Here is a 15,678-nt window from a genome sequence, read left to right on the forward strand (position 1 = left end):
AGCATTGTTTTCAACTCCTTTGTTTTGTGTATGAACACTACGAAAACCCAAGTCTGTCAATTTATTTTTTGTTGGGCTCAAACCAAAAGCCACACTGGGCATTATTTTACAGCTTTTATGTTAAGCAAACCATGCAGGAACTTTTAGTTTTAAAGAAGTTTGACAGGGATATATTTCCTAATATAAATAAATACATTTTAGGTTGTGCCATCTGAGACACATTCTGCTCTGAAATACATGTTTTATGGTAGTGATGATGACTCCTGTACTAGGAAACACTGTTGTACTGTTTTCCTGGGTAAGTGCAACACTGTTTCACCATGTCTGCAGCAATTTATAATACTTGACCCTTTGAGTGCCAAGTGAATTTGTCAAAATTGGTGTGAAAATTGTCCAGCAAAATGTTTTAATCATCATAATAGGAGATTTTTATTTGAATTTATATAACAAATGTTAGCAACACTGGGATTTTTAGCTGATATCTCTCATATAGATGTTGACACTCATATTTTGCGCATGTCTCAAGAGATGTTGGCACTCATGTCCCATGTATTTTGTTAAATATATTTAAACCATCAACACTGAAGAATGATATAAATGGATGCAGAGATTGACACTCACTTCCATGTATAAATATGTGCCTTCCCAATGAACATCATAGACATATGCAGCAGCAGCAGCAGCAGCAGCAGCAGCAGCAGCTGGCTGTAATCGTGAAACTTATACAAGATAAGAATATCAGGAGACAAAGCTCCCAGATGATTAACTTTTCAGTCAACTCTTTGATGAAAGTTGATAAAGACGTAAAAGTTTATCATCTAAAAGAGTTTTTTCTCCTGCTTGTATAAAGGTGCCCACACAGTAGAATGATTTTTTTGCTGATTTTCCGATTTCCGATAAATCGACCAATATATCGGCCAATTTTTAACGATAATCGGTCGAAATCATCCGATATCAGATGCGCTCTCCCGCGGATCTTTTGCTAAATCTTTGGATCTTACATGCTGCATGAAAGATCAAAAGATGCAACAAAAGATCCATAGGAACGCACACGGGATCTTAAGAGAAATCTTTGGTAAAGATGTGCGCTTGCCTGAAAGCTTTTGTCCAAGACGGACAAAAGATTTCAAGGCTAATTTATGTGCACATCTTACGATCGCAGATCTTGCTAGTGTGTGGGCACCTTAAGTCATACTAGTGCCGCTGCATATTATATATACATACACACACACACGCACAGAGATGTGTTCACATACATTTATCCTCCATGCACTACAAGTCACATTACACATAAAGCCTGAGCTCCATGTGACTTGGTAGTTCCAATTCTCTTTGTGTGCAACCTTTTTCCATTACAATGCATCTATTAGGAAAACAGAGCGAATGGGACTCACAATCGGTTAGATTCAGTGTGTGTGATGCAGTGTTTTCAAGGATATGCACTAGTTCAACATTGACAAAACATCACAAGTAAAAAGGTAGACATGGAAAAGGTGAACTTATGAAAAGCTCAACATGGGGTGCCTAGCTCCAGCACATTTTATTGTTCCCAATTCGAGTCCACGTGGATGGTAAAGTATGGAAAAGTAAAAAAAAAAATGGGAGAAAAAACCCTGAAAAACTCATGTCAAAATGGTTATCTTTCAACCATTGCCATGTCAACCTTTTGCATCTGTCAACCATTTGTCACTGTTGATCTACTCTACTGCAAGTCGACCTTTTTTCAATGTCAACTTAGTGCATGTCAACCTTGGTGTTGAGCTATTGGTTTTCTACCCAGACACTGGGCCGAATTCAGACCTGATCGCTACTGTGCGAATTCACACAGTGGTCGATTATCGATAAACTGTGCATGTGTAAGGCTCCACAATGCAGGTGCACACCACTTGCTAACGAATGATTCTTGTTTTTTTTCACTGCTACTGTAGCTGTTAGCAAGGGTGCCGGACAGTTTCCCAACAGTCATCACCCCCACGTCGGGATCCCGACTGACAAAACCCAGACACTCTGGTCCTGACGGCCACCGGCTATTCTCCTTCGTGGGGATCCACGACCCCCATAGAGGGAGAATAGAATAGGTGGCGAGGGCAGCGAGCCCGCAAGGGGTTTTGTTGTGCTTGCCCCAATGTCGGAGTCCGGACATTCAGGATCCCGACGTCAGGATAATGACTGTCGGGATCCCAACTGTCGGGACCATATACCACACCCGTTAGCAAGGTGATTGACAGAGAGTAGGCGTCTGTTGGTGGTAACCTTCTGCTTAGTGGGAGTGTTAAGAAAAATACAGGAATGCCAGAAAAAATGCTTGTAGTGTCCAAAAAAATACAGGCATGCCCAGAAAGGACCAAATGTTGCATTAATAGAAGCATGAATAGAGCAATTAAATGTCTTTTTGTTGCATTCTTTGGGGATTCCAATTGTTTGGAATCATTTATATGCTGGAGCACCTGGAGAATGATTCATTGCTGTTGTGCACCGTTATGTTTATTAGCTTGGATACATGTTTGTTTGAATGTAAAAATGTTTTTATTTTACATTTCCTCTTCACAATCACTATACCACGATGGCTATACACAACATGGTTAATGCCTGGAATACTGGGCAGCATCCGTCACCATTGAAATGTAGCAAAATGGCATATTTCTGATAGATACCACAGGGTAAAAAGAAAATGTAGACAAAATATAAAGAAAATGTGGTACTTGTTTCCTAGCACGGCCACACCGATTTGCATCGGGGTGGTCGTGTCGGAAAAATCGCGTTGGTCGCATGCGACCGACGCGATCGACGCGATCGACCCGATTTTTACATTGAATCAAATGTGAATAGGGTCCCTGGGACACTATTTTACATTGGATTCAATGTAAAATATTCCCCAGACCCCCAATTTTAACTTCACAGGTATACGCGTTCCCTCGCAGGGCTGGCTGCGCTCGCCACGCTTCGGGCTCGGTGGCTCGCTGCGCTCGCCACACTTTATATTCTCAACTCCACGCCGACGTGGATAGTAGGGGTATGAAAAGGTCGGAGGACGCGCACCGCCGCCCCTCGCGGGCTTGCTGCGCTCGTGACTGACGCGATGCCCCCGATTTTGCCTTTGCCGGCAAAATGGACCTGATTTCAAAGGAAATCGGGTCCATCGCGGGCATCGTGTACCTTAACTTTAAGGTACACGATGCCCACGATCGTGGCCGTTCTAGGAAACAAGTACCGAAAATGTAAATATTGTTGTTCTTCCAAAACTGTGTATAATGCTCTTAAAGTTAAAAAACAAATGTATGGTACAATTACAGCTTTAAAAATAAAATTCCATTTACATATTGAAGGATTGCTTATTGATATGCATAGACTTTTCTTTAGGTCTATGTAAATGTAAACAATATAATTCTAGTAATACTTTATACTTACTCTCTCTCTCTCTCTCTCTCTCTCTCTCTCTCTGTGTATATATATAAGTCATTGGTAAGCATTTTTAGGCAAGTCTTTCCCAAGAGTCCCTCTGCACCCTGCCTTCCCAAGTGTGCCTCTGGCCACCCTTCCTATGAGTACTTCTGCCTCCCATGTGTACCGATAATCTCCCCTCTCCATATGGACCACTGCCTACTGCATCAACAAGCATACCTCTCCCCCTCCTAAATGTGATTCTGCCTTCTACATACCCATGTGCACTTATCATCTCCCGTCCCATATACACCTCTTCTTCCTGCTTTGGCAAGCTAGTCTCTGATCCTCCTATGAGTGCATTTCCCCATACTTTACTATGTGCACCTATTATCTTGTCTTCCCATATGTATATGAGTGAATTGGGTATAAGTGATGGCCAGCGCTGTTGGTAGACCCATAGAACAATTTATTTCTTCAGATATGTGCTGTTTTTGTTTTGTTAAGAAGACAAGCAATGTCTTTCCATTGTTTTCAATACATAAATAGTAATTGCAAAGATGTATCTTGTTTAATTTATTTATAAACCAGGCCTTACACAGGATACAGTACAATTAGACACATCACAGCCTAAGGAGAAATTGGATAGAAATCAGGCACATGTGGTTCTGCATTGTGTGCATGTTATAATATAAGTAAACTCGCCCATATTCAGACTTGCACACACTTAGCAATACATGCCTATATCTGTACAATTAATTTTCTACTAGTTATCATCGATGTGCACTGCATCATACTAGATCCAAAAGATACTCCTTGCAACAGAATTTTTACAGGTATATCCAATACTGCACAGCTACAGTATAACACAAAATAGAAGCATAACACTGTTTTTCAGCTTACAGGAAATATATTATTATTCCATATACTCTATACCTTGGCACTTGTGAATAATATGAAGAAAATTGGAACTGCAGCTACAGGAGTAACAATATATCCTTGGATTTATCTCTGTGAGGCTAATCCTGAGTTGAAAGAGAATCAAAAAAGAGCAAATAATTCTGCAGATGTAAAATGTGCAGAGTGATTGTGATCTGGGAGGGATGTGACCAAAATCAAATCTAAATTGCAGTGTAAAAATAAAGCTGTCCTGAATTTATGTGCTACAGTACATGCAAACGCAAACAGTTTTTACCCTGCATGCAAAAATAATAGTCTACTGCACTGTTCGACAAGAAACGGCTTGCACATGGACCCCCTCCTCTCTTAAAGTGCCCCATGTGCACCCGTGATCAAGGCATTTAGGGTGTACTCAGACTCGAAAAGAAGTCCTTACTGACTGCATGTAATTGTCTGATTGTAGTGTGTGTGTGTGTGTGTGTGCATCCGTCAATCTGTCCGTCCACAAGTGCCCCCCCCCCTCCCCCCCAGTGCATACCTCCCAACTTTCACTCCATGCATGCCGAAGGCGTGTTGGAAGTTTCAGGGACATGGCCTAATGAAAGGGGGCATGGCCTATATTTGTATCTCCCTGTGAGGCCTCACCCCCATTTTCGCTGCTGTGGGGGCATGTCCAGCAGATCCATGAGCTGCTGGCTATGCCCCCAGCCCCTCCAGCTGCAGGAACAGACGTTCCAAAAAACTGGGACGTTCCTGCAATAAGTGGGACAGTTGGGGGTATGCTCAATGTATTTGCACTGCCCAGGTGCAAAGATAATTGCTTTTTTATGTGTGCACCCAACTCAGAATCAGGCCCTGGATCAATAGCTGTACATACATAAAAACCTACTGCTTTACATAAATCATGATGTTAATGCAAAAGGAGAAATTCTTGGTCTATCTGAATGAAACCACAACAGTGCATTAGTCATCTGAACAATTCGTATTGTTATGACTAAGGTGCAGTCCTGTGTAGGTTTTCTGTCAGTATTTTCCAGTTTAAGTTATACAAAAGCAATTATGTAGCCTTTGAAAGCTATTAATTGTCATCTAGAATCAAGCAAACATTATGTTTATTTTCAGACGTTACTGGATTTTGCCCATTTTCAAAATGTTTAAATGAACATGATCCCACAATTTCACAATTCAAGTCACAAAACTGTAACACATATATTTGTAAGGGTTTACAGCCAACAAAAAGATTCACTGGTGAAATTGTTGATCTTACCATCTGGTGGCATTAGGGCCTTGTTGTTTTGTGTACACCAGCCGACAGGGTGTAGATCGGCAGTCATTACATCACACCAGAAGTCTGCCCTCCGATCGTCTCCATAGCCACAATATCTCAGGAGAAGTAACTGGCCACATGTGGTAATAATAGTAGCTACCCAATAAGTATCTGGATTGTTCTTATTGGCCACTTCCAGTTTCATCCCAGGATGGAAGCTGCTCTGAAGACTAATTTCAACCTTTAAAAAGATAACAGAAACAGATGTAGTGAAATAGGGGGCATGTGAACAGCCATATCTGTTTTGTGAGTACAACCTACCATTAAAAATGTAAATCTATTAACAGTTTAAAAATTTTGACTAAAATTTTGGATTAGCAAATTCTATGATTCTATTATCTGAATCACTGTGGATTTTTTTAGACATAAAAATACTCTCAAATAAGTTGCATACAATAGTTTATCCAACATCACAATCATCACAATTTCTTTTTCTTGCCATTGCAGATACATAATTACAATAAGAATATATATTTCACATTTAGCCAAAATACTATTACAGTGTGATATGAGGATAAGTGCCATCATCTGATTTGAAGGCCTAAAATAGCTACTGTAATTGCAAAAGAAAATTCAGACCCATTAATATTTCATTGTCATTTGACAACATTCAGAAAATCTATTGTTAACCACTTCAATGTCAACTTTTTTTTTTCTCCACAAAAAAACCTCCAAAATTGTTTGGGGTTTTTAGGAGTAAATTAGGAAAAAATATTTAACAAAAAATATACTAACTGTAGAAAAAAAAATGGGTTTCAAACAACAGGCACCATCTCAACATCAGAAAATTGCAACTCATCCGAGTATCAACAAGGTACACACGAGGGTGCAGGGTGTTGTTTATTTCACATTTCATCAGCTGCTGCCACCTCCTGAGGAAGCCGCCGAATGCTGTACAGGCGAAGAAACGCGTAGAGGACACTGGGGATCGTGACTGGGCTGACAGACACACAGGACTCCTACTGTTGAGGTTAAGCTCGGATAGGACCGCGTAATACGGACTGCACCAGCGGTCGGGGCACCCACCTGGTAGTGAAGTCCGGACTCCCTAAAAAGTTTATCTGAAAAGGCTTGCTGTAAGCTTATAACAAAGTAAAATCATTACCGCTAATATGTGCACATAGGTGGGGTACTTACAAAGCTATACTAATCAATAGGATGGACTTGCATGCATACTAACTTCCCATTTGGGGGCTAATAACCAATTTGAGCAAAAGCTCTAAATTTTAATAAATGCACACTTGTCTGTGAGATTTCCCACATTGGTTATTGCATTTACAAACAAGAGCTTCGTCATAAAGATCAGAAAAAAACTTACAGCAAATTCTAGGAAACGTTATTAAAAAACACCAATCAGAAAAAGGTTAAGATTAAACTGAAAAGATGTTAAGCATAACTTGGATAGCTATTAAATCTATCACAAAGAAATAAAAAGAAAATGACCTACTGCGCTAAATTTGTCTAGAACAGTCCTCAAAAATTGAGCATCCCCGGAAAGTCCCAAGGCAATACTGACATAGTTATAGTCTTTCATTTCAGAGTTGTAAGAAACTGTCCATGGAACAATAGCCCAAGATCATCCCTAATCTGTGTGTTATGAAAAGGTGGCAAAAATAAGTACTTGTTCAAGAAAACACATGTCAGATCTTGTCTATAGTTTTGCAGAAGAGAAAAAGTTGTTTTTTTAAATTAAATAGAACCAACACAATATACAGATTATGTTGAGAAATTGGTTGATGATTTATCAGTTTATACTCTCTCTCTTGTTGGACACCCGGAAAGGCACCAAGGCAGGTTTCTATCATTGAGAGACTCTCTCTCTTTCTCTCTCTCTCTGGGCCTTATTCTAGTTCACTCTTTCTGACAAAATCCTTCTTAGATGGACAAAACCATGTGCACTGCAGGGGGGCAGATGTAACATGTGCAGAGAGAATTAGATTTGGGTGAGTTATTTTGTTTCTGTGCAGGGTAAATACTGACTGCTTTATTTTTACACTGCAATGTAGATCTCACTTTGAAGTAAAACCCCACCCAAATCTAATTCTCTCTGCACAAGTAACATCTGCCCCACCTGTAGTGCACATGGTTTTGTCCATCTAAGAAGGATTTTGTCAGAAAGAGTGAACTAGAATAAGGCCCTCTATCTCTCTCTAAAATGAAGAATAGACTGGCACTCCCTCAATGATAGAAACCTGCCTTGGTGCCTTTGCAGGTGTCCAACAATATTCCCAACATATGTATTAGATAGAGGCAGCACTCAACAGTAAGTTTTATTTATAAAGCGCCCTTTCTCCAACATGACTCGACTTGAGACATCAAAACAATGCACATAATACATAGGATTTGGGTAGTACAGCAATAGATAAGTCACACAGACATAAAAGAAAGCCTTGAGAGCAGTGTATTCCACCCTAACAAGATACCATGGGAGGCAGCCATTTTAGGTGCACTGCATAGGATTACCCTGGGTGGAATATGTTACCTCTAGAAGAAATTACACACAATGAAGTGATTGCTGTGAAGAGTAGGGTTCCAATAAGACAGTCAGTTCCATATATTTTTTTATCCCATCCACAAGTGTACCAGATGAGGCAGCCATGTTGGGCACACTACAAAGGTTACACTGTGGGAGTTGAGCCTTATAGGAAGTGGAAGAAAACACTTACAATTTAGATTGTTCACAGTTACTCATTTTATATATTATTATTAACAGTTTCTTATATAGCGCACACATATTCAGCAGCGCTTTACAGAGCATATTTGAACATTCACATCAGTCCCTGCCCCAGTGGAGCTCACAATCTATATTCCCTACCACATGTACATGCACACACAGACATTCTAGGGTTAATTTTGTTGGGAGCCAATTAGACTACCAGTATATTTTTGGATTGTGGGAGGAAACTGGAGTACCCGGAGGAAACCCCCGCAAGTACAGGGAGAATATACAAACTCCACACAGTTAGAGCCATGGTAGGAATCAAACCCATGACCGCAGTGCTGTGAGGCAGTAATGCTAACCATGACACCGTCCGTACTGCCCCAAATATGATTATTTTACATGAAAATTGTTTGGAGATATGGTATAGTGGGTCGACAATGTCTAGGCTGATAGTCACTAGGTCGACCACTAATGGTCAACAGTGACTAGTTTGACACCTATAAATGGTCGACATACTCTAGGTCGACATACTCTGGGTCAACATTGACAGAAGGTCGACACACGCAGGTCTACAATGACATGGTCGACACTGAAAAGGTTGACTCACTTTTTTCACTGCTTTTTTTTTTGGTCTATGGCAACATATGATGACATTTACACATATAAGTGTAGCACTTCCCCTCGCATGCTTCCCACATATATGGTAAAATATGAACCAAGTTGATCTATTAAAAAATCCATGAAAAACTTGTGTCAACCTTTTTCAAAGTCAACCATTTCAAAGCTAACTTTTTGCTTGTGTCGACCATTTATAAGAGTTGACCTAGTGACTGTCTACCTAGACATTGTCAACCAAATTTGGCAAAAGGCAACAGTTCAACGTGTCCCTGCCAAATTTTTGCTCAGTACATCCTACCACTTCAGCGGTGTAACCCCTCAAACACCATGTCCCCATCAGAATGTATATAAATGAGAGCCATATGTGATTGACCTATACAGTATATGATTTATTGGTTTTACTTTAATGCTGTGAATTTTTGTGCATCATTACTTGTGATTATATGAGTATTCCCGGTGAGTATAAATATTTGTTCCAACAGCTGCTGACCTGTAACAAGGCATAGCTATGATTCTTATGTAACTTATTGGACCCAGCCTACCACAGACTCCAGGATTTTCCTCCCACTCAGTGAGACTGTAATGACAAGCAACTGTAGCCAAAAATAAATGCGCTTGTCCAATCAGCAGTCAAGTTTCATTTACAATTTGTCTCCATAGTTACACTCTTATTTATCTTTATATCTGTAGACTCCATTTATTTTGCCACAAGTGTTGAAGTACAGACATTTCATTTGTTTCAAGACAAATAAAGCCGGTAACACTTATTTTTAGGCAGTAAGGGAAAGATGTCATTATAAACACTCCATTTCTTTTTGTGAAAGCTTGTCAGGTTTGTGAAATCTGCCATTATTATTATGGTCAAACATTGCCTGTTTTTATTTTTATTTCCTTTGATCGGACTAAACTAGTCAGATTACCACAGTAAATAACATTCCCCATGGATTTATAAAGCAATAAAGATGTATGTGGAGTTGGCAGTTAATTACCTTTTATATGTAAGATGTAACAGGTATTAATGACAGTGTCAAGAGACTACTGTCTCTTTTGATTTTGTGTATATGACACATCATTACATTATATTGTGTAAGACTTTTGTATTTACTAATTACATTGCTATTGTACGTACAGTAAGTAAAAGTATTTATGTGCCTAAATTTTATTTTAGCGTGTACACAAATTAGTGTTGCCAGTGGTATGGCCATACAAGGCGCTTAAAAAATTAGTAACCGGTATGCCATACCCCCTAACACCTTTTTGTGGAAGAAGGGGATAATAATAAATATGTTAGGAGGCAATGATCCTGAGAGACACAGAGAGGGAGGTCAAGACACATGGGAGGGGTAATAATGCCTAGATACACAAGAGGTGAGGCTAAGGGACACTGGGGAGGTGGTTGAGGCTGAGAGACATGGGGGATGGAAGTGATAGGAAAGGGGCAGCAAGCTAGACAGATACATAGCTGGAGACATAGGGAACAGCAGCTTTGAAAAATGGCATGAGGCTGGAGTGAAAACAAAGGAGGCTGGAAAGACTGGAGGCTTAAGTGACAGTACAGGAAGCTGGAGTGATGGGGCAGGAGGCAAGAGTGATGGGACTTGAGGCTGGAGTGATGGTACAAATGGCTGTAGAGATACAGGGGGAAGGTGCCTGGAAAGAAAAGGATGGAAGGCTGGAAAATAGAAACAGAAGGCTGGAAAAATAGGAGGCTGAATAAATACAAGGTGCGGGAGGCCAGAGGGGGTAGAGGATGAAGGCACTGCCCACTGAGTAACAATTTGTTCAGAGCTATCCCATTGCAGAGAAATCATCATAAAGGTAATGTGTATTTGGAATAAAATGAAGACACTCTGGAACTTTATTGTGTGACTCACCTTTGCTGCCTTTCCTGCAGGGCAGGTTTTCTTAATGCAATTGTGCTGTGGAGCTGATGCATAGACATCACTATGTTGGTTCATGTCAGCTGATCCTGACATCCAATCTGGGACCTGTAACTCCTGCATAATCCCTGTCAGGACTCCCACTGATTGACAGAGGAAAGAGTAAGGGCCAGATGTATCAAGCTTCAAAAAGTAATAGAATTGAGAGTGATAAACAACCAGCCAATCAGGTACTACCAGTCATGTTACAGGCTGGGTTTGAAAAATGACAGGTAGGAGCTGATTGGCTGGCTGTTTATCACTTTCCAATTTATCACTTTTGAAGCTTGATACATCTGGCCCTTAAGTTGTGTACACATGGGGCGATAGGGGCTGGCGACCATATTGCCAGTGATGGGAGTGTGCCCCAGCAATAAATTGCTCGGTGCGCGCTCCCATTTTCAGCCCCGTTATGCTCCTGCGACCAGCTGATTACCTCTGCGGCACTGCTGGCAGAGGTTCCCTTTCATCAGCGACCATCTCTGGTCGCTGATGAAAAGGAGAAACTGAGCAATATATCTCCCCAGTGTGTACGGGGCTTTAGCTACTATGAAGTGTTATGTTGCTACCCCTTGCTCCTCTCTGCAGATCTTACTTTCCAAGCTTCTGTTTGTGGCAAGCTATCTGGGTTGCCTTATTTTTTTATATATATATTAAGTCCTCTAACCCCCAAGTCTAACCCCCAAGTCTGTCTGTTGTAACCCAGTTTGTTTTATCACTGTCTGCTATTGTAAAGCGCAACGGAATCTGCCGGGCTATATAAGACACTGTAACGGTATCTGCTGCTATATAAGACACTGTAACGGAATCTGCTGCGCTATATAAGACACTGTAACGGAATCTGCTGCGCTATATAAGATGCTGTAACGGAATCTGCTGCGCATATAAGACACTGTCACGGAATCTGCTGCGCTTTATAAGACACTGTAATGCAATCTGCTGCGCTATATAAGACACTGTAGCGGAATCTGCTGCGCTATATAAGACACTGTAACTAGGGAAGCCAATCCCGGGGCATTTTTTCAATCCCGGGATTCGGGATTGAAAAATGCTCAATCCCGGGATTCCCGGGATCCCGGGATTGGCTTTCCTAATAAAAATACACCCTGGCTGCCCCACATTTACTTACGTTTCAGGGGCCAGCAGGGTTGCCAGGAGCCCGGTTGGTGGGTGGGACGACGGGTCGTCCATGCTGCTGGCTGGGTGCGGGCTGGCGTGCTGGCTGGGTGGGCGAGCTGACGCGCTGGATTTGCAGTTGGCGTGGTGGGCTTGCTGGATGTGCGGGCTTGCTGGCTGGGCGGGCAGGTGGGCTTGCTAGCTTCTTGCTGGCTGGGTGGGCTGGCTTCTTGCTGGCTGAGCGGGCGGGCTTGCTGACTGGGCTGGCTGGACGGGCGGCACGGCATCACACTGCCGGGCGCAACCTCTGCCTGCGCAGCGTGCCCCCTGATCTCCGTCACGCTGCGCAGTGCTGCCGGGAGAAGTCGGGCCGCGTCTGAGCTAGACGCTGCCCGGCATTAGACTGCGCGCATGCGCGGTCTAATCCCGAAATCCCGGGATTGGAAACTCCAATCCCGGGATTGAAATCCCGGCGTTTTGGAGGCCAAATCCCGGGATCCCGCCGATCCCGATCCCGGGATTGGCCACCCTAACTGTAACGGAATCTGCTGCGCTATATAAGACACTGTAACAGAATCTGCTGCGCTATATAAGACACTGTAACAGTATCTGCTGCTATATAAGACACTGTAACGGAATCTGCTGCACTATATAAGACACTGTAACGGAATCTGCTGCACTATATAAGACACTGTAATGTAATCTGCTATATAAGACACTGTAATGGAATATGCTGCGCTATATAAGACACTGTAACGGAATCTGCTGCGCTATATAAGAAACTGTAACGGAATCTGCTGCGCTATATAAGACACTGTAACGGAATCTGCTGCGCTATATAAGAAACTGTAACGAAATCTGCTGCGCTATATTAGACACTATAACGTAATCTGCAGCGCTATATAAGACACTGTAACGTAATCTGCTGCGCTATATAAGACACTGTAACGGAATCTGCTGCGCTATATAAGACACTGTAACGGAATCTGCTGCGCTATATAAGACACTGTAAATAAATAAATAAAATAAATATATCTGATGCACAGTGTCATGTGATTTACAAAGCCACACGGCCTAGCTGCCCTGAGCCATCAGCGGAAATCACTTTGGAAATTGGCCAAATATACCAGCCATACATGAGGCTACTCATATGAATTATTTTAATGTTTAAAATTGTATTTTTAAATAAATGTAGTTTTTTTCAGGCAATCCCTACATGTTTAATTGTTTAAAGGTACAGCGCTGCTTTAATATATATTTATACCAGTGGTAGCCAACCCTAGCCCTCGAGAGCTACCAACAGTTCACATTTTCAGACAACCTAGCTGCTGCACAGCTGCACTCATTAATCACTGACACATTTTAAAAGATCCACAGATGGAGCTAATTAGCTCACTTGTGATTCTGTGAGGAGACCTGCAAAACATGCACTGTTGGTAGCTCTCGAGGACTAGGGTTGGCTACCCCAGATTTATATGTTATTTTCTGGCTATTGTTCTAGAGGTTTACTATAGACCTCACCCAAGCAGCAGCTTTATTTTACTAAAAACACCTCATAACACCGCCTAGTTCTCCCCTTTCCTTTTGGTAAGAAAATTTCCATCAGCGGGAGTCCCTGATCCGAAATTGTCCCTGCGAGTCCACGTCCCCTGTGCCAGGAGACCTGGAGCCGGTTTCTATTTTTTTATTTTATTTAATAATATTTTTTATATAATTATTTCTAGTTGTCCCCAAAAGGGCAAAGAAAATACAGAAATAGCTTAGCTTATTTGTACTCACTGCCCCTGTGTCTGTTACTCACCTGTCCTAGTGATAGGGCTCATTAATTATTCCTTATGCCCAATGCAAAATCTCACAAGAACCATGCACCATGCGTACTGTAGTCTATGCTAATCTATCATGTCTATAAATATATATTTATTCCAAATAATATTAGGAATAGCATAAAATCAAATCCCCTTGAACAAGGGCGTAACTACCATAGGTGCAAGAGGTGCAGCTGCTATGGGGCCCAGAGCTGAAGGGGGCCCATCTTTGCTGTCTAAGTATATGTTTTACACACATTTATCACCATGAGTTGCTAAATAGGGGGCCCTTACAAACTTTTGCCATGGGGCCCACGATTATCTAGGTACGCCTCTGCCCTTGAATATATGTGTATATAAACAGTGTAAGGCAGGCACTGGTCATTCATGGCCATCAGCTCTCAGAGTGTGTGTGTGTCTCTCCCTCCCTATCAACAATATAATCCAGAATTCACTAAGTACAGGTAGAGGCAGTCTGTGCACTAAAGGGGTCCTGTGTGGATCTAGGGGTCTGTCTGTTGCGGCCGGAGCAATCTGAGGAGCTGAGTGGGTGACCCAGGGAGGCGGCAGCAGTGTCAAAGTATACAGCAGCTGTCAGTGCGTGCGGGAGCGGCTGGAGCGGAGGACGCGGCAGCAGGGAGCAGCTGAGTGAGAGGTGCACAGCGGAGGGAGCGGCGCCGGTAAGGCTGGGAGATCAGTAATTTCAGTGACAGCCTGACAGGACGCTGCAGCGGCTTCTGGCTTCCGGTGATGTACGCGTACTGCGGGGGGTGGGAGGAGGGTCCAAAACATAAAGATATATCGGATCTGATACATCATGGGTGCAAAAGCACCCACGATGTGCCCATGATGGGTCAGATGCCGATATATCTTATGTTCGGCAGGTCCGACTACCTGATCAGATCCGATGCGCACGGGACCGCGCATCAGATCAGATGTCAAACACATGCGATTTTGGCCGATTTCACCCGATTTATCGGCCCAAAGTGCCGACATCAGCCGAAAATCGCATAGTGTATGGGGGCCTTAAGATACAGTACTGCTAATCTAAACACCTAACTGCTCTGTCTAACCTTGCAAATCATAACATGTGAATTGACCTTTGTATTCGCAACTGATGCAATGTATGTACTGTATGTCCTGTTATCCCTCTTGTACCATGCTTGAAGCTGCACTGTATCCTCAAAAAATTCCTAGTATACGGGAGTATATATGGCCAATAAAGTGTTTCTGATTCTGATATGTTTCTGATTGGTAATCCTCCCTCCTGGCTAATTATCCACTTCTAAGTCCATCGATCGGTCGTATTAGCACCGAGGACCATTGTTTGCACTCTGTGCATGTGTACATTCTTAAATGCACATGTGCAGAGCTGCTGTGAAGACAACTTCGGCAACTTGCACTGTCACCGCGATTACACATGGGGGGGGCGACTGTGCAAGTTGCTTAACACAACTTCGGTGAACTTGCACAGTCACCGCGATTACACTTGGGGGGGGGGGGGGGGTGATGGAGGTGTTTGCATGGTACCCACAAAAACGGGGGGTGCACCCAGGAAAATGCGAACGCAGCCGTGCTGATGGCTTACATGGGCAGAAGACTAACTTCAAAGGACTTCAGCCGCCCGCTCTGTTCTCAGACACTGCAAGTATAGGTCAGTCAAGACTGACTTAATAGTTGCAAACAGGGGAAAAATCACTCAATGGTCGGCAGTGGTGCATGCATCAGTGCTCACCGGTCATCGCCGGGCCATACACACTGGACAGCTTTTAAGATGAAAACCGTTCATACAGTAAAACTGAGCTGCCTTCAGCTCAAAACCGTCCAGGGTGTAGGCCCCATTAGATTTGGTGTTTGATTTGCTTTGTGATAAAAATATATTTCAGATATTGAAAGCATGATGTTTTGTTTTTTTAACATGCTATTTAGCTCAGCATATTAGTTAATAAC

At 42.4% G+C, this 15,678-nt stretch overlaps 1 protein-coding gene across 6 annotated transcripts in view; it reads right to left on the bottom strand.

Annotated features, from left to right (window-relative positions):
* SFMBT2 (Scm like with four mbt domains 2) overlaps positions 1–15,678 on the bottom strand; it is a 244,168-nt gene that overhangs the window by 120,209 nt on the left and 108,281 nt on the right. For all 6 annotated transcript variants that reach the window (XM_083183383.1, XM_083183388.1, XM_083183382.1 and 3 more), the window contains exon 4: positions 5,549–5,789. In XM_083183383.1, coding sequence (XP_083039509.1) covers positions 5,549–5,789 — 241 coding nt within the window. The remainder of the gene's footprint in view (positions 1–5,548; positions 5,790–15,678) is intronic.

This window comes from Crinia signifera, chromosome 4 (assembly GCF_055691185.1).
Source record: "Crinia signifera chromosome 4, ASM5569118v1, whole genome shotgun sequence".
Classification (NCBI taxonomy): Eukaryota; Metazoa; Chordata; class Amphibia; order Anura; family Myobatrachidae; genus Crinia; species Crinia signifera.